The 25435-nt window shown below is 42.3% G+C and overlaps 1 protein-coding gene across 7 annotated transcripts in view; it reads right to left on the bottom strand.

Moving 5' to 3' along the window:
- Positions 1 to 25435, bottom strand: part of TNS3 (tensin 3) — a 241639-nt gene that overhangs the window by 32041 nt on the left and 184163 nt on the right. For all 7 annotated transcript variants that reach the window (XM_069809298.1, XM_069809301.1, XM_069809303.1 and 4 more), the window contains 3 exons: positions 21125 to 21303; positions 20656 to 20773; positions 20483 to 20566 (listed from right to left, as the gene is read on the bottom strand). In XM_069809298.1, the coding sequence (XP_069665399.1) occupies positions 20483 to 20566; positions 20656 to 20773; positions 21125 to 21303 (381 nt within the window). The remainder of the gene's footprint in view (positions 1 to 20482; positions 20567 to 20655; positions 20774 to 21124; positions 21304 to 25435) is intronic.

Below are 25435 nucleotides of genomic sequence, written 5' to 3'. Positions count from 1 at the left end.
GAACACGGCCAGCAGATTAAAGGAAGCTGGTTATTACCCCTCTGTATATGATGCTGGGAAGGCTTCACTTGGAATACTAAACTCAGTTTTAGGCCACCAGTTCAGGAACATGAGAACCTGGATGGGACCCAGTGGAAGGGTACCAAGCTGACCAGGGGCCTTGCTCACACAGCCCATGACGACAGGATGATGGAGCCGGGATTGTTTAGTCTGGAGAAGAAAAGCAACTAGGTGGGGAACCTAAAAGCAGCGTAAAACTACTAGAAGAGGGTCTCTTCTCTGCCAGAAGAGACAACAGAGCTGAATTCTTCTCAGTAGTGACAGACAAAAAAGTCTTGGGGAAATTCTCACTAGAAATCAAAAAGAGCTTTGTCACCATGGGCAGTGCAACGCTGGAAGAGGTTAACCAGGGTTGTGGTGGAACCTCCACCAGGAGGGGGTTTCCTGACTCAGACAAAGCAGGATCCAGTACTCGTAATGGTCCCGTTTTGAGTCACAGGTTGGACTACACAGCCCCTGAGGTGCTTCCCAAACATCATTTCTATCTTTCTACGGTAATGCTAATTTCCTCACGCTGAAGAGTCTTAACACAGTCATTTCCAAACTTTTTTAGTTGCATATGCCACCAGTAAGAAATTTTCGAGGCCACCCCCCCTAATACATGTATATTTATTTAAATATGAATTGTACAGATGTACTACTGAAGTTCTACTATTTTCTTCCCACACCCCAATGGATCGTCCTGTGCATCACCTGGGTTGCACACACCCCACTTCGGAGACCACTGGTCTAATTCACTAACAGAGAAAAAAGGCATGCAGTTGAGGGATAAAAAGAGGGGGTTTTAGGTTTGGGGGTTTTCTGTTGGGTTTTTTTAAATGGATGGAACAGGGGCAGTTTCTCTGCTGGCCTGGAATCCGCTGGTTTTTATGCACATCCGTAAACTCTTCTTCACGACTGCCTATGTTCTTTCAGAAGGAGAACATGTCATGAGTCAAAACCATGTACCATCACGGCAGCACCTGCAGTTCAGTTCCCCCGCTTTTCCAAACCCCACCAATAGCAAACAGATATAATAGAACAAATATTTTTTTCATACTTGTGAAGGGAAAGACAAAGTCACTATTGCTTGGAGATCCTGCTCATGCCTGTCTGAGTGGGTCAACTCTCTCTGCAAGTATCCAGATCAGTCGGGCTGAACCTGGAGAAGCTATGAAGATGGTGGCTTTAGCATCCATCCACATACTAACCTCTCGGCGCTGGGAAGGGCAGCTTCAGTTGCTTCATTAAACAGTACTGAGAAGGATCTCGGTGGAATATGTATTACATGTTTGGCTCTTACAGAAAACACAACAGTGCGGTGGCTGACAACCTGGGAAATAAAGCAGCAAATCTAGAGAGGCGGTAAAGTATTTCTCAGAGACATTTATTTGGTGGAAGAAATAACACATTCGACAGTTGGAACCCAAACTGCTGGTAATTAAAGGTAAGCTACGCTGCAGTGCCGAAGGCTTCTAACTTCATGCGATTATTTATTGTGTGCATTTAGAAAGCGTTCGCTGTGTTTTGGGAACCTTTCAAATGTATTTGGGGAAAAAAAAAAAAAAATCCATTCTTGCCTTATGCCTAAAGAGGGCTGTAAATCACCCGTGTTGCCCCCGAGGACACATCCTTGGCGCAGCAGCCCTCCCCAGCAAGCACTGGGGGAGCAAGGCTGGCGCCTCGCCACCTCCACGGGAGATTCTCGCCTGCTGGCAAGATGCAGGACAAGAGTGGGTGCACACTGGGACATTCCTGCGCTCCGGCAACTTCTAGCTCCCATAACGGCCCACGGAGCCTCCTGCCAGCAACAAACAAACGCAGCCTCTGAAGCTGCGCCAGGGGTCAGCTTATCTCCAGGCAACCCCAGGATCAGGGAATTAATTGCACTTACCCTCTGCCCCTGTCTGCACAAGGATAAGTATCGAAAGGATGATTTACCAGACCCGGCTTTCCCCCACCCACAGTCCCTGCCCTGAAGATCTTACTATCCAGCTTCTTTTCTACTGAGGAAATACCCATTCCATTGACAGACCTTTACGCCGTCTGTCACAGAAGCTTGCTATCATACGTTCATTCAAAAATACTGAAATACAAATAACTCATACTTGCTGAATAGAATTTGCAATACAGCATCTTCAAAGCAGTAGCATTCTTATCGCGCCTTTCTGAAGGGCTTTCTTATACGAATTTATTTTCCCAAATAGTCCCAGAAAGAAAAAAAAAAGAAACTTCCCCAGGGACTAAAGCAATCAGTTGCACATGTCTTCTCATGTATTTTAAAAGATCTTGCAGATGCTCTGCTATTGACTTTAAGCATAGCTTTGCTGTCTTAGGAATGCAAATCGGCTGCAGAAGCATCTCCTCAAGCCATCCGGGTCACATGCAAACATAAAATGTGACATTTATTAAAACACTCTTTAGGAGAGAGAGCCACTGTCAGTCCATAATGCATAAACAAGAGCACTACTATTCAGCCTGTTAAGTACAGCAGACCATTCAGTAATATACAAAAACAAATCCAACCAAACAATTAGAATTTAATTATTAACATGCCTGCACTAAGTTTTTACCGCAAATTAGTTAAGTGGCTTTAGAGACAGCCAATTCCATTCTTATCGTGGTTTATCTCCTAGTGGAATTTCAGATATTCACATTGCTGAATACGACAATTTTCACCAAACTGTAAAAGTAAACTGCAACAGTTTTAGATGAGGAAAAAAACCCACTAGGCAACAGAAGCGTACAAACTGGCACCTTCAAAATAAATAGTAATACTTTTTCAGGCAGAATGCCCTGAAAGACCAAGCACCTTTCAAGAAAAGAGAGAGTAAAACCTCTGCCCTGTGCTCCAAAGTTCACTAGCTCCCAAAATTGCTTGAGATGTGGGAGATGCAGGTCCGGGTTGCCTGTGCTGAACTGAAAAATGCAACTCGTACCTACTGACAGATCCACTGCAAAACCAATGTAAAGGGGGCAAAGGTGGGGGTAGGGGGGGCAAACTGGAGCAAATACTGAGCGAACAGAGAAGGGAGTGAGCTTGGGGCTGACTTTCTGGCATTCCTGGAAAGCAAGCACCCAGACTCATCAGTGACATTTTCACTTTTGTGGTACGATCCTATCGACTCTTCCTAAGGCAAAAAAAGAGGGAAGAGGGAGTTTGAACTCCCCTTTTCCCATCTCGGTCCAGTTCCCTGGTGTCAGCAGGCACCAGAGAGGTCCGAGCGTGCAGCTTTCGATGCCAGAGGAGTACTTACCCAGCAGGAGGAACGGAAGCAATCAAACGGATGTTCAGACCTTTACCAAAAGTCTCACTTCGGTCCTGCTCTTCTACCGTCAGAAACATTCTGCCTAAAGGTGACCCTCTTCAACCAGTTCACTCTTCTGGAGTCACTCGCCTGTAACAAATGGCTGAACCCAGCTCACGGCGGCCTGAATACCCAAAGTGAGGGCTGCTTTTTAGTTTTGAAGTAGTGTACCTAAACCATTTTAATTTTAGGACCAGAAAAGGAACCCGCTTTTTCAGAAGCTGCTTTTAATAATCTGGGATTGAAACAGGCAAAACCAAACTCAGTTCAGTCTATCTTCAGTGTTGCTCAGCGTCATGTAACGGGACTGAGAAGTGAAGCGATTAGGTGTTTTCTTGGTCTGTCTCTTAAGAACTGTGACTCAAGAACTCTCCTTTCAGGGTTGCAGTCCTCACACGAGCATCTGCTGCTACTGACTGAATAGAAAAAATTGGTCGCATCAAGGCCGAAAGAATCAGGCTCTTTCAAGTACTCTGGTGCACCCTGCGCATCGCACCATGCAACAGTTGGCTGCTCTGAGGCTGTATTCTATTTTGATGGAAAATTCACATCTGGAGTAAGAAAGCGAGAATATTTTACATGCACTGCCTGAATCAGAAGAATTACTCTGCCAGTGCTAGTTTTTCTCGTTAAACAAGAAAGCAGGAAAACGATGTGATATTCCTCGTTCAGGAAGGACTTATGTTTACTAAGTCAGTTCATTTTGCATGCTTTTGAAAGGAGATTTAATGCTGCTGTAACACTGCTAGGAACTCCTCGGGGGAGGAAAAAAGCATCAGCCTGGACAACGTTTTTGTACGTAGTCAGCAATTATATACGTTCCAGGCAGTCCCCGTTCCTTCTACTTTGAAAAAAAAAACACTCGCCCCCCCCCCCCCCAAAAAAATTGGAAGTCTTCCTCAGCAGAAGAATAACTTCCCAAGTTCACGAACCCAGCCCCCTGCCCTCCGCCGCCGACCGCAGAAAACAACAAAAAACCCCAAAACCTCCTCACGCTGACAGACCCCGTCGCCCGCGAAACCTTTTCAGTTTCTCGGAGGGCTCCGACCGTTTGCTGCACAACCGCAACCGGCGTTACTCGACCCCAGACACACAGACACAGACAGACAGACAGACAGACACAGACAGACAGACACCCCCCCCCCCCGGCGGGAGGAAGGCGGCCGGGGAAACGCAACCCCCGCGGAAACGAGCTGCCGGCCGGAGAAAAACCGCACAAAGGAGGGGCGGAGGGGAGCGGGAACCGAGCCCCTACCTGTGGAAGCCATCGTGCCAGCGGCTCTCCCGGGGAGCGGGGGCCGCCCGGGATCCTCCTCCTCGTCCCCCTCGTCCCCGTCCCCCCCGGCGGGGGCGGTCCGGCCTCATGCCGCCGGCGGCTTCGGGGCACCCGGGCGGGCTGTCCCGCCGCGCAGCCGCCGCTGGGGAACGGCCGCTCCCCCCCCCCCGCCTTCCCCGAGCGTTAAAACTTCACCGCCGAGAGGGGTCGGCGGCGGCGGAGAGCCGGGCTGGGCCGCGGCCGGCAGGGAAAAGAATTCCCCGGCTGCGGCTGGGCTGGCTCTTGGCTTGGCCGCCCCCCCCCGCCCCGTACCCCTGCCCCGCCGGCTCCACCTCGCTGCCGTCGGAGTCGTCGTCCCCCCCCGGGGAGGGGGACGGACACACGGACACAGACACCCGGGTCGGGGGGCTCGCCGCCCTCCTCTGCCCCCCAGCGCACTTTGGGACCGGGGTTTTGGGGTTTTTGAGCTTGGCCGCACCCCACGGCCGGGTCTCTTTCAGGCACAAAACCGAGAGAAGCGCTTTTTGAGGCGGCCCAAAGCCCGGCTGCTCCGCAACGCCAAACTGGCTCGACGCTCTCCGATAAATTTAGCGTCCAGAGCTCTTGAATAAAGGCTTGACTCACTTCCCAAGGTTTCTTTCACAAAACAGCACGTGCAGCCCCGCCGCGCCGCGTTCACCATCGCCCCGTCATTGTTCGGAGCGGGTTTTATTTACGGGTCAGGAAGATGAGTGGAAACGCCGCAACGGGCAGCGCGTTTCCGCCTGGGATTGTTCTCCCGTGGCCCAGGGCACCGGGTCTTCTGAAAGGATGACTATAGGGAACTACTTGATACGGACAGAAACAAATACGACCATTTAAAGCTTTCCTGCCGTGAATTACTCAATCGCTTTCAAATTTCTAACGGCAACATATTTTGAACGCACGTACTAAACCCTGTCGATAGCTTTAAAACATACAAATTGGCTTGATTAGAGAGACGAGTACTGGGAAACTAACTGGAATCTTGCTTTCTTCCACAGACCAAGAGGTAAACTAAATCAAACTATTCCTTTCTAAGAATATTCGCCCCTACCACTGATTCTCTCTTCATAGCAGCTGCTCCTGTTAAACACCTTCATAATGGCTGCACCCAGGACACCCAAATAGCAAGGAGTCATCGTGATATACACCACGCTATCAGGTAAAAAAGGAGGGACAATCCTTGCCGCAGGGGCAGAACAGCTTATCAATGCAGCAGTCCAGAACTGCCATCAGTTACTTTGATTAATTTATTATACAACTACACTTTGTCTTGGATGCTTCCTGGCAGAGACAAATGCCATCGAACACAGTCTTCAAACTCCTATAAACAGTAACTATTAGGGAAATTTGCTCTCCGTAGAAAGCACTTCTGGCTCCGCATAAAAAGCACTGTAATCACAGGAAACCTTTGGATGTCCCATTTCCTTCCTGATTTTCAAGTTTTGGAAGCTCTGCTTGTTCCTCTCTTTGCACTTGCTGACTTAGAAGAGAACAAGGATAAGTAATGTTTAACCAAGAAGGTAACAGTGGGCTGAGATACCACACAAAGGCTGGGTTAAGTGAGAAAGCGTTCCTCTCCAAAGTAACGTATGAATGTAATGCAAGTAGAAGCCAGGTAATTAAAATCATTAACGTACTTGAGTTTTGTCAACATTTTATCAAATTCACCTTCTGCTAAGATTTTTTTTTTGCATGGAGCTTTCTAACAGAATCAGACTTGCTTATACTTACGGTGCTGTTCATCAACAAAACCTCTTTGACATGAACACTTAATGTCAGACAAAAGGTGCTTGACACAAAACCTCGCCTTTTGTTTGTCCTTCTGTCACAAGCTCCAAGTTTCAGCCAGCTGAGTTCCAGGGAAGAAAAGAAAAACTATCTGGAACTCTGAAGCCAGGAGATATAAAGGGCCAGACTGAAATTTTATTGTATACAAAAGCACAGAAGTAAGAGTTAGGAAGGGAAGGGGGGTGTGGGACGTCTCGGGTGAGGAACTGGTTGGGTTTAAGTGAGCCCAGTTTGTGAGATGATGCCATCCCAAAAGGAGAGGGTCTGTTATTTGGCAAGGAAAATTGGTTTCATAGCTGTGCCAGGCACAGCACAGAGACAAGGATCAGGTCAGGTTCTCCATCCTCTGCCAGGTGGTAGTATTTACTCACATAGCAAGGCCTCCTAGGTAAAGTGCACAAGACTCCCAGTTTCATCAGAACCATCACACTGCAAGATCTATCCAAAGTAGCTTAAAATGCAGGGCTGGAATTGTAACATGCACCTTTCTCCAAGAGGAAACCCTGCAGGAGAGTGGCTATGCTGTGGTCCTCAGACGCAAATTCAGCAAATTCCACGCTTTGTGAAGGAATGGCATACGTTTCCCTGCCAGTCCCATTACTGACAGAAATGTGGGAGTCCATCTCAAGTGACAGTGCATTTCAGATTTTGTTTACTAGGTGTCTGAATACGAATGGCTTTGTGAAATAACATGCCTAAATCAGGTGTAGAAAAACACAGATGAATTTAGTTTTCTCCTCTTCTGCGGGAGTTAATGTAGGAGAACAGCATCTTTAAAAACATACAGCAATATGGCCTTTGGACTGAAAATACTTAAGTGGGACTGAATGTGTATTTCCTCTGTGTCCTCGCTCATTGCTGGACAATCTGTAATTCTGAAATTACAGAACATCTTTGACTTGTGAATGCAGCAGACCAGACCTAACAAGGCACCCAAACACAGGATCATTTTGATTTTAATTGTTTTGAAAAGGTGTGCTCACAGCTGTACTTCAGTTTTTGGAGCCGCCTTCTCCTTCAGCCTTCCCTCAAACTACATGGATTATTCTGGCACATCACAGTCATTGAGTGCCACGTCATATAGTAGGAGGCCTCACCCTGGAAAATTTGAAAAAGCTTGTTTCATGTAATCATAGCAAGGGAAGTAGTTGTTCCCATGGATTTTTGTTAATTTAAGCTTTTCCAGACAAAAGGACTAGTAACATCTCAAAAATGCATGCTACCCATGCGCACTGCTAACTAGCATCAACAGGTAGGTGTAAAAACAATCCACATCTGCCAGACTGCCTGCTCATCCAATCCTGTATTTCTGTTAAACTGCGGGTAAATTTCTGCCAATGGCTTATCTCTTGCATCGTCAGAACAAGCAAAAATTAGCGATGGACTTCTCATCTTCAGATTCTTCTCTTTTTTCTATACATGTAAGGTATTACTCATATATACTTCAGTGAATACATAGATAGTTATTGGTCAAATGACAGATTTATGTGGGGAAAAGCATGACTTTTTCCCACTGAAAGGGAAAAATAAAAACCAAACTCTCTAAAACTTAGTGCTTCAGAAACCTCTCAAGTAATCAATTTTTCACTGGTTCTTAGAGAGGGAAAAAAAAAACCCAAACCCAGAAAAAAAAACCAAACCACCACCACCACTGTGACGGTGTGCTCCCCTCAACCTGACCTGTATTTCCCATAACCCTCCTCAGGTGACACCCACCGGTGGCGGTCGGTCGTAGTGGGCGCGTCTGGTCGCGATGGCTGCATCTGCTCAAAGCAGATTTTGGGGGAGACACACAACAACACAGTAGCCGAGGGCTAATTGAGCATGCACCAACCAAAAGACGGCTGGTATGCAAATGTGACAATAAGTCAATCACCTTACTCCACACATAGTGGACAGCCCAGGGCCCCTTGAGCTCTCCTGCATGGCAGCAGGCTGCACACCAGGATCTCCCCTTGGGTAGGGACAGCTCTCAAGGTTACTCCTCGAGGTTGAGAGAGTCCTTATCGCGTCAGGTACTCGGTAAGTGAATTGGGAATAAGTGCACTGAAACTTTGACATCTTAGCTAAATGATAGCAAGGATTGATTGCACACATATAATCCTTTAGACATAAACTACTGACCAAGTCTGGGACTAAGTCTGGATCCAGCTGCACCTAAACTCCCCTCTGAGAAGGGGTTTAGAACGCAAGGGGGTCCTTTCTGAACCTCATGACTCAATGGGAAGGTCTCCCTGGCAGTTTTGTCTGACCCTGTCCTCTATGCAGTAAATACTCAAGTGTACCTTGCCATCGAGTCTTGTTAAACCATCGTCATATTTACCACTGAACTTTCTTAACTCACTGTCTCACACCAATAAAGCACATTGTTGCTTCTCTCTTAGGAGTGACGTGCATGGCTCCGTCCACGACAACCAGCCGCCAGTGTATTATCAGGGTATATTTCAAGTTTAACTGAAGAGGCACATCTGCTTTGAGACCATGATCAAAAGTTACAACACCGAAGGCTTGTATAAACATGTTTTTTCCTGCGTAATATTTTGATTATGTAAACAACATTTTTTTTGACATTTACAACTTCAGAATCACTGTTTATTTTATTGCTTGAATTTTAGAAATTATGAGCTCTCCTAGATACCAGTGAATATAACAAAAAGCTGTGTTTAGAACCTTTGGAAATGCCATCTTCTTTTCAGCTAACAGGCATGTATTCCAAGGACAGTCAGTTACCTTGGATGGAAAATATAAAAACCCCTTAAATAAATAAATAAATACCAGATAATGCTGCTGCTTTCTCTCAAGAGAAAACACCTTTAGACTAGAGCTACAGGAAGGATGTAAGCTGCACACAGTGCAATTAAATGTTCAGATGTATTGCTGCTAAATGGAATTCAAAGCCCCAGGGCACAAGCCTGGATTTGCCATATAATAGATGGGAAATGAGAGCTTTGGAAGAATCATGTTCATTTGGTCACCTAAGGCGAGGTAATAAACACTGCACAAGGGAGGGGTTCATGCTACTGTAGAAAGGTGACAATTCCAGACCACAGGAATCTCTTTACATGAGTTTCACACTTACAGACTTTAAGTAGTCTAATACAGTTAGCCCTTTATCCTCTATCCTGTTCAGAGGACCTCCTCTGAATCAGGCCACAGATTTGAATTCAAGTTCTCCTCCTGTGAGAAGCCTGCTCTACCGTTATTCTAACTTGTATTAAATAGTAATGTCTATGAACTAAGCCAGAAAAAGAAATTTGGCTCAAAAGCATCACAGTTTTCAGACTTGCATAGGAACGCCAGGTTCGATTCGTGCTGATAATCATGCCGAAGAGGGAGAGGACCTTGGACCTCTCCCGTGACACGTGAATCCTCTAACTGGCTATTAGATTTGCATGGCAAGAGCTTCTCCTCCTTGTAAATGTGATTTAGAAAACGTCTAAGACTTAGGGTCAGCTGGTGGGAAACGGAGAAGACAATCACGCTTATAAACGCCAATGGCTTTAATAGCATGACTGTACGGACCTGTCAAGACCTGAGCGATCACATATGACGTCACTGCATTGAAGTCACAGCGTGTACTTTGCCGGTTGCAATGCTGATGCCCACTGAACTCGCAGCCCACAGCGCTGGGCGGTGGGAGCAGGAGGAGGAGTATTCCTCAGGCTGTAAAGTGCCAGAGCCGCGACCCGCAGCACTAACACTCCCTTGCTTTGGTATTCTCTTCTGGTGACCCGTGGGTCTTTTCTGACCTGCTTTTCCTCTCAAGAGTAACTCAACCTGAGGTTTCCAAAATGCATCAATTTCCTGAATGACGTCTGAAAACAGTCCTTTGACATGCAGGTATTTACAAGTCTCTTAGTGCATCTACATGGTAAGCTGACTTTGGTCCTTAGCAGTGATCCAAACAGACTGGTGGTATACTATGCTCCCTGACGGAGCATAAATTGGAATGAAATTTCTAGAACAAATATTGCATACAGAGGGCATATTTTGAACATATTCAACATTCTCTACTTTGTTTTCTGATGTTTTCTTAAACTTCGTCTTCTTTTTCAAACATCCTTTATAATAACTACATTGCCAAAATATTTGTGGCAGTTGAACACAGGCAAGCAGAGTTTTCAAATTGCTAGGCTGCCACTCAGACATAGAAATAATAGTAAGATAAAAGAAATAAAATCTAAGCACAGCAGAAACATTTTCATTTAACATTATACTTTGCTGTTTCATAGAGTATTTGAGCTTGATCTTGTTATTTCAAGGGATGCAAGTGCAATATAAGGTCCCTCTTACTTACACACAGGTCTCAGCTTTCATTAAAATGCACAGTTTATGCATACCTTAGTACTAGGCAGTTTTATCAACTCACTGAGTGTGTCATCTCCCAGTTGGGCATCAAATCAGCTTGCAGAGAATTACAACCAACAGGCACCCTTCAAAAGCACTGAATGAAAGGTATTAATACTACACTCTCTTTTGACCAGACATGAAAACATCAAAGTAACAACAATGAAAAAAGCAAGCCACAACTGATGTGTAATCTCAAGCTATTTTTAAAATACTCCCACTGTTTTCCAGAACAACAAATATTTTGCTAATCTTCCGGTAACATTTTGCTGTGACCAAGCGTAGAATGGATTTATAATCTAATGCATCCCATCTTAGGAAACTAGGAGCTGCATCTATTCTCTATGCTCAGTACGGAGGGGTTCTTGAGTGCTCAGGAAAAACAAACCTTTTCTTGACATAATTTATTCCAATTTTTTGCATTAAACAGTTTCAACAAAATAAATAAAATATAAACCTTGCTGTCATTCATATGATTCAACTTTCTGATATTAGTGGGTAAATGTATACAACGTATACAAATGAAGGCTCAGCTTGGCTGCAGCAATTAAGATCTGAATGAATGTTCCCTTAACCTTCTTATACATTTCATTAACTTGTTCTCCACTTATCTTCAAAGAAAAAAACATGGTAAACAAAAATCTGAATAGAATAAATGATAATAACAAGAAATTGCAAAATTTTTCAGGCTTTTTGAAAGCAATAAAACTCACATGGTGCAATTTCATCTTCTTAAAGAAGTCTATATAATACTTCTCTTACAGTTTTTATTTCCTAGAGTTTATCTGGTATACAGATCAATTCAAGGATCCCAGTGACTATCCCACAGATCCAGAACCTCTCACCTGCAGCACTACATTACCTTCATAGCTGTTTTACAATCTCCCACAAAGAATTTAATTTTCATTTACTTTATTCTTGAAGTTTTCTGAACAAATTCTTAAAAGGGTGTGAGAGCACTAACACAAACTGAGACTATTCAGGAAATCCAGTGACAACAGCGGGCACAACCTAGCAGTGTGATTGAAATTCTCAGATTGCCTTCACATTGTTTTCCTTGAAATGCTACAGATGCAGTACTATTCAGACTTCATTTTATTTACACACCATTAAGAGTTTGTGTTTTTAACACACTGTTTGATGAAGGACTGAAAAAACCAAGAATCTATTCTGCTTTCTGTACTAGTTCTTCTTAACATACTGTCATCACATCTCTCAGCCCCAGCTACAGCAACTCTACTCCTCCCCAGCTTCCTTCCTGCTGTTTCTCCCCCAACACACGCACCCAGTTTTTTCCACTCCAGGAATTTTCTCCCACTTTTCCCATTCCAAGTGCTAAGTCAGTGCCAAACCTTCTGGGAATGGAGGGGAAAAAATCCAATGTACCTGTGGCCCTTCAGGGATCCTAAAGTCACTTAGGAAAAAAGTACGTGTGTGTATATATATGTGTGTGTGTGTGTGTATATATATATAAAAGCAATCTAATATATTACATTTTCAGAGCAGGGGGTGGTGGAAGAGGGCAGGAGGTGGAAAAAAAATGAAAGCAAACTGACAATTCCAAATGCTATTAAAGGAATTGTGTGATTTTTCAAGACTTTCTGAAAATAAGTAAGCAATATGTGGACAATAAGGATTAACCTTATAATCCAATACTTAAATCAGAAGTTTTAATTGTTTATTGTAAATGCCTGTTCGTTGGATAAAATACCTATGTAATTAAATAAATATAACAGAAAGAAGCATCACTTCATCTGTTTACAATGAAAAATATCAATGAGCATCTTCCAGAACACACAGCTGGTTTTGCAAAATGGTAAACAGAGAGAAAGGGAGAGAGCACACAAGTGAGTGCTCACCATATAATCTTGGTGCAATTTACTAACCGTGATAGCAAGTATCTCATGCAAAGCTTCACTTTTACAGAGAACAGGAATATACCAAAGGTGATACTCCAAAAGCTCAGTACTTGTCACTTGATAAACATAACGACTTCATAGAATGGATCAAGTGCCTCTGAACTTCCTAGCATACTGGGTTTTATTTGCTTTCTGAAATGTCAGAAAAATGGTGGGCCACTTATTTTTTCAAGTTGTTACTGTACCTCAGAAGTATATTTAGTACACTTACTAGTAGCGTATTTGTGTGCTTCAGTTGGTAACACTGAGAGTGCACAATGAACAGGGATTAACGCAGCACAGACTTTTATACAAGTCTTGAGCTTTTTTGTGTGTCATTTGGAAATGGTGATAAGCCCTCAAATTGCCCACATATTTCTAACAGATAATTCAAATTATGAGGGTTCACGGGTCTATCTCATGTGTATTTTGCAGTCACCAGTAAACCATTTCATCACGTACACACATTAGACAAAATGCACAAAGCTCAGGTCTCACTCCTGCAATTTCCCTTATATTCTTGGGGTTTTCCCCCTCAAATGTTTTGTTGTGCAGGAAAATCACGCAGAAGTGGCATGCTTTATAATTTGTTGAAAACGCCACAAGGTTTGTGGTCGTTCTGTTATGCACTGTGAGTAAATTCTACGCTTGTGGGCCATCTGTTGAAAAGCGTCTCTCCTAAATACTCCCTCGCCTTATTTTGGTGGCAGGCACTTCCACTGCCACAGGACCGCGCAGCCACGTGGGGCACTCGAGGCCACGGATGTCTCGGCCATGGGCAGTCTTTGAAGAGCTTGGGAGCATCTGCAACGCAGGCTTTGAAGACAGAATCAAAGCCTTAACGTTGTGTGGCTGTCAGCTGCCAAGATATGAAGAGAGAGTTTCTAGTGGACTGCGTTGCCAAGCGTGCAGGTGCTGTTTTCTGTGTTGCTGCTGGTTCCAGGTTTTTCTTAGTTAATAACTCCTTCTGAAAAAAGGCAGTTGTTCCATTTTAAATTCACAGTGTTATAAAAAGTGAGTCAAGACTGGACATATAGTAGACAGACTGGATTAAAGTGAGGTGCACCAAATAAGGGATGAAGTCTATAGGGTGGATCTTCTTGAAGGAGAACATATCCACAGTTATTTGCTTTAACGGTATTAGCGTTGGATCCACAAGCAGTCAGACCTGTTGAGCTACCATTAATGGAAGACTTACAACGTGTAAGAGACTTTAAAATGTCCCAAGCTAAAAACCTTATTACATATGAATTCCTGTAGGACAGCATTTTCGTCACAAGATCTACCATTCCTTTAACACAGGACACACAGGACAAAATGAGTGGGTGAGAAAGTGGAGAGCTTGTTTCTATGTTTAGGGTCCCCGCCACTTGGATACTCATTTCCCTGTGAGAAAAGTTAATTTACATTTGCTATTTTAGGCAGAAGACTTGATCTAACTTTTCAGCAGTGTCTTGGTTCAAATGGATAAAGCAGAGAGTGCCAACCGGCCTCTGAGAAGGCTGTTAACGTTCCCTTTTTAGAGGGACAGTCTCGGTTCTTCTATTTGCTTATCAATCAGCACTTTCCCCACATGGAATGAAAAGTCATCCGGTAAAACAAAACAAAAAAAGCAATGGGAATTCTTTCACAGAATGCAAAACACACAGCATAAACCAGAAAGTCTTTCCAAATCAGTATGTGATTCATTCTCCAACGGAATTTTAACAGGGCAGGATATGGCTTAAAGCTCGTTCTGATCTGCGATCGCAGTGTTTCTGTCCAGATGGAAATCCTGCTACAAAAGTGAGAGTGGGAGGAAGAGGAGACAGTGACTAGCTTCACTGATCATCTCTTCAGTGCAATGGCTGAAGCACCTAACCACCCCCCCCTTTTTTTTTTTAAATTCTGCAGGATTATAGAGCAGCTGCACATGGAGTTACGTACATGTGCACTAGATTACCCATTCTGCTAGCACTCAAAGTCAACATATTTTCCACGACCATCTGTAGCACATGAATTTGTCTCATGTTCAACATTATGTTCAACCTGTAGGTCACACCAAACCCCATCCCTTGCAGAAGTTTAGCTCACGGGGCCGGAAGAACATTTTACTGTGAAATATCTTTGTCTTGACATAAGCATCAGATTTAAAGAATTTTTGATTCTGTGATCAGATACAGCATATTTAACTAGCTAAATGGATTAATCTCTAAATAATTTCATTCTTATCTCTAAGCCAGAGAATAAAGCTTTGGTAAATTAATCAGTGTGCACTGGGAGAGTACCTCCCATGAAAATCTTAGCCAAACTGAGCGGGGAAAAAAAAACCCTCAATTAAAGCTGATTACCAAACAGCTCAGTTGTAAACTGTAAGTATTTTGGTTAAAATCATTCGCTAAAAGCAGGCATAGACTACAAGTATTTCAAGTTATTTTCAGTTTTAGTTTGGTTCTTCTGTTACAACACATGTTCCACCATTCAGATCGACGCAAATTAAATGAAACCATTTATCTATTCAGCACACAAGATGGAACATTATTACCTTTGCTGTGAATTTGGATTACCAGACTGAAATCGCTGATAATAAGCATTCTTTCTTTCTCTGCAGGCCAGACAAGATACAAAATTTCCATGTTTGTATTTGAAAGATATGTTAGGAAATGTATCATAATCAGTGGCACAAAGGGAAGGACATCTGTGAAAATAAAGACTTGAAAACACATCAAGTCATCTCCAAACTTTGTGCAACAAAAAGTTTGTATAAAGGTTAGTTTCACTGAGCTGAATGTGTCAATGAAAGGAATCCAGGGAGGAAAAAGTATGACACAGATCATAGCACATTATATTGACTTCACCCAAGAAGCAGCCTCTGAACACTTATGACTATGCTTTACAGCATTTCACGTGCTCTTTCTAGAAGACCCAATTAAGTTCATGTTGGTAGAATCCCAACGAAGTCCTTTCCTATTTGCTCCTGAAGCCTATAGAGGCTTCATATGCACTAGTAAATGGTATATTTTATCATAACTAAGAAACATTAACTGTTTCATTACAAAAATATTGTGGAGATGAGCACTGTATTTAGCCACAAGATAAACATGTCAAGGTCAATTGTGGGAAAGTGAAAAACATAACACAGACCTTGTCTGTCTGCCTTGTAGTAAACATCGTAAATTTCTTGTCTCTACTTATATTTTTTTATTGCTCATTAATAGCCTCAATGTTTAAAACAAACAAACAAACCCCCACAAAACTAAAAAAACAAACCAAAACAACTTCCCCAAAACCCCAACCCAAAATCACAACAGCAGCAGAAATCAAAATGCACCTTTGTTTCCAGGAGGACAGAGCTTATGGTAACCACCCACTGAAGTGGATGCACTGGTGGTGTAAGCAAATAAACCCAGATGTCTGGAAAAGCTCCATACCTATCTCTTGCTTTGGACATGTACACCTTATATAAACAGTTAAGGGGAGAAGAGGAAAGCAGGTGTAAATATTATCTGAAACCTTCTCATATTGTGGAGAAATTTTTTGCACATCATAAACTGGGAATTTTTCCCTCTCATAAATTAGTATCACTTTTATTCCCTATGCTACTAACCCTCCTGACACACCGAAAACGTTTTCAGTTCAGAACCTTGACTTTTTTTATCAAACAATTAAGCAGTACATTTCACTTCCCTTGCAACTCAGTGACTGTCAGGAATTACAATCCTGGAATAACAGTATGAAATCACAACAGTATAAAATTATAACCAGTAATAGAATTATGCAGTAAGGAGGATATCTGTTAGGTTGCGGTTCTGCCTCCCAAGAGATTTATGGAACACATCACTCTGCTGGGTGATGTGACGGAGTAAGCCGATGTTAGTCAATGGGGGGAATTTAGGATTACAATGCCTCCGTCAGATAAAAACAGAATCTGTATGAAAAAAAAACCCATGGAAATACGCCAGTGTCTGGTCTTGAAGAGTTCCATGACAGCACGAAGAGAAAAGATGACCTTCTGGCAATTTTTAGAAAAGATGCAGCTTGTGTGCGTAGCACAAGCGTTGAGTGGAGTACCTAGGCCAAGCTCCATGGCGGGTATGAAACGGCAAGGCCTGACACGTCCTTGAAGGCTCCGAGATCCCTCACACCAGCAGCCGTGCTACCATTCCACCGTACGCACCGTCTGAACTACGTGAGTTCACTTCGGCTGTTCAGAAAAGACGGAAAAATGGGACATCACGTCTCCTCTTTTTCGGTAAGTGGATGAAGGATTATGGACAATCTTCCCTTGTTCCGCAGATCCCTGCCTTCCGCTGCAAGACAGTGCCCGTCTGTGAGCGCAGATTTTCTGCAAAGCTCCGTCTGTGCTTTGGCCAGGGTTGACCAAGGGGCAGCCCGAGGGCTGGGGTGGCCGGGCTGGTCAGCCAGAGCTCAGTCCTCCGGCCAGGAGCTTGCTGCGGTTTTATCTGTTACTTCTGTATACAAAGGGACCTCAATTAGCTGTATGCTGTCCGAGACAAGAGAGCCTTTATAAGCTTCAGAACAGCCTACAAATAGCGCTTCTGTTCCTCCACTGCTGCGTGGGACTCTCTCGTGGGATATACAATGGCTATTGTGTGACTCGAGAGCTCTATCTGGGTTCTATCTGGAGCCTGCTTTTTCACGGGGTATTTACAAAACCAGCCAATTTATAGACTGCTCAAGTTTGTCTTAACAAACAAGGTGTCTTTCAAAAGATAATTCAGAATGAACTCCGCGGGCGCTGTATTACTTGCAAGCTATGTAAAGTGAGGAGAAGGGCAACGAAACCACGGCAGCAAGTGATCAGCGGAGCAGCAGCACTGACGGGAAAGGGCTGTGTGCCTGAACACGGACTGAGGGAGGCGAAACTTGTGCCCATCTGAGAAAGGACAAGGCTCTGGAAAGGAATCCTGCTTTTCCTAGCTGGCGCAGACAGGGCGTCTGAAAGAAATGTATGGGGAGAAAGAAGAGGTAGGGCATAGCTAATGAAAGGGAGACAGATATGGAACACCACTGGACTGTCTTTCCCTAACAAAATGGTTTCACCTGGAAAGCAAATTAAGATTTCTAGGGCTAACAGAGCACCATTTGATACAGGGTTTTGTCAGGCTTCAGTGAAGACAGTGCCCTTCACTTCAAGAAATAGTTTAAGAATCAGAATTGGATGCATTCAAGATAGAAGGTACACAGTTTACAACAAGAATAACTTACAAAAAGAACAGATAATTTTATCACTTTGTATACGTAAAGAGTGGATGTCATTGTAATTCTTGAATACAGAATACACAAAACCATGTATTGTTCTTTTAAAATGCGTAGCGTAGTAAAATGTATACTTTTACCCTTTTCTAAACCCACAGCAGTTCTCCCTTGATATGCTAAGTGCTAACTACACTGAAAGCTGTTCTCTACAAGGAAGTGGGGAGGAAATAAGACAGTGATGTATCTAGATAATTGGTAGCCAGATGTTACAGCATCCTCACTACTAACTTGGAATGCAGATAAGCAGCAAAGCTGAGATGCAGAACAAAACTATTTTGAATTCAAGGGTGATCTGAACTGAGACAAAAGGCACAGTATCTTAATGGCAGAAATTAAGACTCCAGAGTCCATGACTCCAAAGGCCTCAATCTGCTGAAAATCCCTGGAGAAGTCAGTATGTTTCCCAACATCTACTAAAATAAAAACCATGAAAGCATTTAAAAGAGCAGCAAGGCTGCAAAGGAAAGTACTAAAAACGGGGGCTGTAAGAATTCTTGCAAAGCACATACTGTTAGAGTCACCTTTGTCGCATGTGCGTTAGAGCAGTCTCAACCACAGGAACAGCTACTTCTGTTCCCTTCAGATTCTTGGCCTCATTCAACGCACAAAACACAATGCTCTTGCTCTCGCCACGAATTAGGGTTTGGCAGCAAACGTAATGAGAAGACGTTTTCTTCACTTCTTGCCGAAGTCCGAAGACACAGAAGCAAGTAAATACAGTAAATAGATACTTACTGTAGATACAGGCAACAAATAAAGTAGAATAGTGAAGGGAAAAGAGAGAAAAGAAAAAAATATTTCAAGTAGGACTCTAATATTGCCTCTGGCAACAGAAGTTTCTGTGCTCTGGTGGGAAAGTCACCCAACTAACGTTTCTTAGAGGTGCTCACCAATGGTGTATTGCATGTTTTCTAGCTGACCCACTTCATATATCTTTAACCTTAGTGTCAAAGTACATTACGTTTGTGGCTAAAAGCAAAGCCATAGGGAGGCAAGCACTTTACCTGTTGCATTCAGTACACCTTGTGCATCATTTTAAAGGGGTATTCAAAGGGAGAATTACCTGCTTTGGTCTAAGCTAGAGTAATTATTTTCAGTGTCCCATTAACTGTGTATCTAAACCCAGCATTTGAGAGATGACAGCATTTGGAATTAAGCAGGAGAATTACCAACAAAATAGAGAAATAGAATGAAAGCCACAAAATTTTCCAGGGCAAGTCCTAAATCTTAGCAACACCAATGGAAACCATTTAAAAACAAAGTGTTCAGCAGATTAACTCAGTAAGCAACCTGTAATTGATTTGCTGAAGCTGCCCTCTGGAGGATATCTACCACTAATTGTTTAAGAGTTGAGAAAGTAAAGGGCAAAGCCACAGCAACTGAATCATAAAGACATGTCTTGAACTGGGTAGAACACTGCTTTATTACTAAAGATAATTTTATTCTGTGTTGATGTTATTTGCTTTTGATAACTATTAAATGAGGCAAATTAAACTGGAAGGGGTTTTTTCCAAAGTTAAAACCACAACACTGTAACTACTATTGCATCAAAATCCACCGTCAAATTTATTGGAAACTCTACTATCAAGATCCTGCCTGAGCCATAGCATAAGCAATAAAACTACACATACACATGAATTATCATCTGAACATCTTCTAATGCATACAATTTAAATGAACGTCTGTGATTTTTATTCAGGTTTCATACAAATTCTGTTGGCTTCCTTCTATGTCCAGAACTTTCTGATGCAGTCACGTTGACTTTTTTTTTTAAAACTTATTGTTTTAAAAAATTTCACAAAAAAAAAGGTAACAGCTAACAATAGCTTTGCTGCTACATTTAGCAGCAAAGAGTTAAGGCCCCAAAGAAGAATCTTTTATTAATAAAATTCATAGCTAGATCACATTAAATCTTTAACCATGTAATCAACTATTACCAACAAACTGTATTGTGGCAAAAAATCCTCCAGAACATTCATTTCTTTGATTAAGGATCTCCTTGACTTGAGCATAGCTACTGCCAAGCTCTATTGTCAGCTTCACTTGCTTGGAAAAATGGCAACATGGATATCACGCCTCTTTCCTCAGATGGAGACAAAACCTACTAAAAATCACACAGAACTCCAGTCTCCCGATAGTACTATTTTGATATTATCAAATATCAACAGAGAGATTGTGGAACATTGAAACCATGCAAACACATACAGAGAACAAGAGCAGGATAGCCTCAAACACTGAATTGCATTTCCTTTTATTGCCATGATGCAAACGCCTAATTGCTCCACACTGATTTTGGACACTGAACATGAACATGGGACTCCCTGTTGGAAATTAACAGCATTAAATCTTTCTTGGATAATTCTTCATTGTTTACTTCTTTTTGATATGATTAAAATAGTACTGCTAAATTCTATTTCTCTGACTTGCACATGTCTAAATTTATCAGATATTAAGTCCTATTTATAAAGGAATAACCACTGTTGTGTTAGTTGCCTTCAAGCACAGTTCAGTTTCAAATGGTTTAGGAATCAGGGGTATCTTACCAGGACTGGTTCTGTACAGCTCAGACGGGCTGCTGACCTTTTGGCTGGAGGGAATCCGCTGACGGTATAGCGGAGGTGTTTTTACTAGGAGAGAAGGAAAAGTACAATTCCTCTTCAGTAATAGCTAAAATGTTAATAGTGCTATTAAAATACATAGAGAGACATTTCCTTACCATATGATGTCTCTGGTGACAGGGGAAAAGCTGGTGTGGATGGGACAGCTTCATTTCCATTTTTTGTTGGAGAGAAGATTCCCCCATCTATTTCATCTTGGTAATGCGCAACAGCCATCTAGGAAAGGCACAAAACCCCAAAATTACAGTGTGAAAATTCCCACTTAACCCTACAACACAGTGAGGCATTTTTCATGAGATTACAGGTGGTTTCATATAGTCTGATCCACTGTTCCAAGAGAGAGATCTTGGAACACTGAAAACATGCAAACACACAGAGAGGACAAGAGCAGGACATCCTTAAACATTGAATTGCATTTTGGAGATAACTAGTCATTTATTTTTCTTACTGCCAGGGTGCAAGTGCCCAATTGCTTCACACTGATTTTGGACACTGAACATGAATATGGGACTCCCTATTGGCCATCTGCTTCAACAAGTATTTCTTGAAAAACTCTTCATTGTTTACCTCCTTGCTGTCCCCTACAGGAATCAGTGACCCTGGATTTACAGCCTGGTCCGTCGCAGGAGGCTTCATCCATCCACACCTGTTATATGACAGCTGCCCAGGCACATCATTGTCATACTGCCCAACACTTAACTTTCTGATCCTTCCCCCTGTTGCATCATCATCTTGCGTACCTGTTGCTGAAAACAAATAGGTAAACTGATTAATAAACTGGTTTGGCTTGGGTTTTTTGTCAGTTAGAGCTGTTAAAACAAACTTCACTCTTGTGCCTTCAGTGATTCTCTTCAAGAATGCTCATGAAATAACTGGTTTCATAACTCCTTTACAAAACCACACAGGTGGCGGGGGGGAAATCAGTGGTAGTTAGCCTTGCTGACACAAGTTGGAACATATTTGCAGTACACCTGGTTCCTGAGGAGCGTAGCGGCATGTTTCTGCTGATGCTCCTTTTTGGAAGAGGCTGTCCCCAGAGCCACGGGGAGAGCCTGCCAGCAAGGGCTGCTTCGGGCAGCCCCCCGGGAAGCCTCTCCTTCCACCCCTAACGCACAGCAGCTCTCAGCAGCAAAACCATTGCTTCTTTCCAGGACTGCATATTCCCTGAAAAAACAGCTTCTTTTTAGCTAACACACACCCTGGCCCTTATAAACCCAGACCACTGTGCACCTTCTGTGACGCACGTGGCAATCACACTTAATCACAAAAATTAGGTATTAGATACACCCAGGAGCTGTAACCTTTTGGAGTCTGAGGAACAGGGCACAAGAGTAAGCTGAGCCAGCAGAACAATCCAGGATATTCAAGGGCATAAAGCAGTATTTGTTTCCAAAGTCACTATTCAGAGAGTGTCATTAGATACAGCTTTGTGATTAGCAGGACTTTATACTTAGTCATCCACTCCCACCAACAGGCACTTCCAGAACATTCCTGCAGCAACTGCTTCTTCCACCCTTCTTCATAAGAATAAGTCAACAATAAGGATCCCACAGTAGTCCTTCCTGTGTAGTCACAGGACAGTACAAAAATAACCATATGCATAGCAACTTTTCAGATACTCCACTGAGAGTTTTTATTGACTGTATACGCAAAAAGATGTTTGAGAATTAGCTACTTCTCTTAAAAGAGTTGAGGATTTCTGAAAGAACTTATTTTCATTGCTTGGTATCATTTAAACTCTTACAATCATTTCCAACTGCAGTATGTGTTGATTAAGCACATCTCCTACACACCCTGATCATGGAGCCCTAACAGTAGGAGTCCAAAGCCTGCCCTTCATCTAAAACCTGCCGGAGAGCTGAACCAGCCACTTTGGTGAGAAAGACAATCGCATACACCTTCACACGGATCCATTTCCGAATCTGAAGTAGCTGACAGAAGCCAAGGTGTAAAATCTGGCATGCAGCATAAGTGCGTGTATTATAGACATTTCACCTTGCTTGTATAGCACAATTATAGAGCATCAGTGCATGAATAGGTTTCTGTATAGGAGAACAGGTTTTATTCAAGATTAAAATATAGACAGGGATTTCAGACTAAAATCCATGGTACTTAAGTGATTCTTCATTGACATACGTATGTATCAACCTGAATAACTTGCTGGCAAGTAGTGGCTTATCCTAAAAATATTAATAAATCTTTTGTAAAACTACAGAATTAGACACTTTCTAAAATCCAGCTCTGCTACCATCAAAGCCAGTGCAACAGTAACTACTACTAAGGCCAATAAATAAAACAAACCCTGGCAGTCACTTCTGAAAATTCCACCAACAGGGTTAAATTTCAGGGTCCAAATTTAGTCCGTTATTTATTTTACTGCGTCAATATAAATATACCTAGCACATCTTGGAAAAGACACAGCTGTGATTGTGTTTTTATGGTGCAACTTCGAAAACAAAAATATCTTTTAAGCACCCATGTTTTAAACACTTATTTAACCCTTTTTCCCCTGACTAGAAACTTTATGTATGGGTTTTCAGGTGGAAAGAGTATCTTCTGAAGACACTGTGAGCAAACCAGATGCATCAAACAAGATCTTCAAAACCAGAAAAGAAAAGGACATGAAACCACAAATATCTTCCAAACCTCTTAAGTGATGCTAAGAAGTCATGAAGATTCCTACTGAAACTGAAGACACTTAGGAATGTAGACAGAGTTCATACTACTCCAGAATTTACCAATTTTTTGCATTTGAGTTCTTTTTTTTTTATTTGTAATTTCTCTAAAGAAAAATGAGTGGGAATCACTGTGCAGCATCTCAGCCTTCAAAGAGACCATCTGAGACCAGGCACTCCCAGTCCCACCGTTCCTCCGCAGGAGGCAATGGGAGCCAGAACAGCACATCCAAGTTTCCCTCCATTTGTAACCAAGTTGTTAAGGTACAGGCAGTTTCTTTCTGAATGTGCCTCTCCTACTTAACACAGCCACGTAGACTACTTGGACAGAGAATGTCTACCTTCTGGATGAGTCAAAACAGACCTTAAAATTTAGCGTGATTTTATTTGTCACGCTAACGAGAGGGCTTCATCATCAATGATATTCACACACTCACGTCATTAGTATTCACACACTTGTGAAGCCTGTAATTTCTACAAAGTTAATATAGTCCTCAGAAAGCTGAAAACATGTATCTCGGGGAAACTGGACTTTTCCCTTAAACAGACTAGAAGTCCTTTACGTATCAAATTCCCAGCAGATGTTGGACGACACAGAGCAGTTGAGCTGATATATTGCAAAAAAGCTTAAAGCAAATAACTTGAATCTAAGAGATGAAAATTAAGTGAAGAAGTCAGCAAAAAATGACTTTTCTTTAGTTTATTAGTTGCGCGAATGTACTTCAGAGCTGCCTCACTTAATGTAACAGATGTTTAGAGTTATTAATTTAAAAGGCATCTTTTACAGTGTAAAGTGTCAGGAGCCAAGACTTCCTAGAAGTCACATCATTCATTTTTCTTCTTGTAGTTTAGCTTAAAGTTTTGGCAGAGCTTCATAAATTCCCAGGCACACGTATTTATTTCTTTGAAAGTATTTTGTATACTCTCATTGCTCTTTTCCCTTGTGAACTACAAAAATAATTTTATTTCCCTGAAGAACAAATAATAACATTCCAACAGACTGGCATCAAAACCAGGCATTTATCTTGTCAGATGGTTATCACCATGCCAATGCTACAGCTAACAGAAGCACGGCCAGTGGTTAAAGGTTAATCTTTGTTTGGTTTCTTTAGCTGCCTCACTTTCCTGGAGTACTGGTGAGAGGTATTTACAACTATTAGAAAGAAAAAAACACTAAGCTAAAAACCTCGTCTGCGGTGGCATGTCAACGACAGTGCTCTACCTCGTATATTAGCAGTTGTCCCCGCTAAACTTCAAAAACTATTAACTCTTCATGTGTTACACATGTTTGTATTGACTAAGCGCATGAGGTACACCATTAACAAGATCCACATTTACTTTCAGTTACCACAACAACCAGTAAGACGATGCTTACATGTTTCCACTTGAGTCACAGGGCTTGTGGGCTAGCCTCAAAACCAGCTTTATGTGAGTGGGGCAAGCACAGCGTACATGGTAGGACTCTCTGGGAAGAAGTTTTCTTGTGGAGGTGGAAAACCAAGCTGGACCAATAGCCCTTCTGCCCATCGTGGAAGTCTTTATCATTTGTAAACTAGAACTATTAGTCTTTTCCAAAACAGAGCATAGTCCATCAAAGAGTTTCCCTTAACTTCTACCTAGTCTACCACAGCCAACCGTGTAAATTACAGTCAAACTGGAAACCCCTTACAACAGGGAATTGTAAAACACAGTTCATAAGAAATATGAAAGTTTCAGCATCTTGTTCTTTACCCCTTGTTGTTATAAGGGGCTCTAAATCACATCATGACTTGGTGCATGAAGAGGTGCAGTCACCTTTAAAGATTTGAATATTACTTCAGGCCACTCAACTGCCTTTCTAGTCCTCTGCATTGTTTTCTTTGATAAAGGTTTTTTTGCTTTGTAAACAAAAGCATCTATTATAGAAAAGACTTATATAAACCCTATAAACTTATTCAGACTAGTTGGGGGCAGGGAGGGGGAAGATTATGATACAGTGAATCACAACAGAATAAAAATGCTGTAGAGTCTCTAGAGTCACGTTATCCTGGTTAGCACTACAAATTGTAAAAGCCATATTTAGCAGTTATTTATCCCTTGAATAACTTGCAGGCTCATAATGTCCTTCAAATTATCAGAATAATAATGATTTGCTTTCCTTTAGTATTAAAGAAATCAGAATAGAATACAATAGAATAATTTCAGTTAGAATGGACCTACGATG

The sequence above is a fragment of the Haliaeetus albicilla genome, chromosome 21 (assembly GCF_947461875.1).
Source record: "Haliaeetus albicilla chromosome 21, bHalAlb1.1, whole genome shotgun sequence".
In the NCBI taxonomy this organism is placed as follows: domain Eukaryota; kingdom Metazoa; phylum Chordata; class Aves; order Accipitriformes; family Accipitridae; genus Haliaeetus; species Haliaeetus albicilla.
The sequence above is the reverse complement of the archived record's forward strand: the minus strand, read 5'-3'. Positions and strand labels throughout refer to the sequence as shown.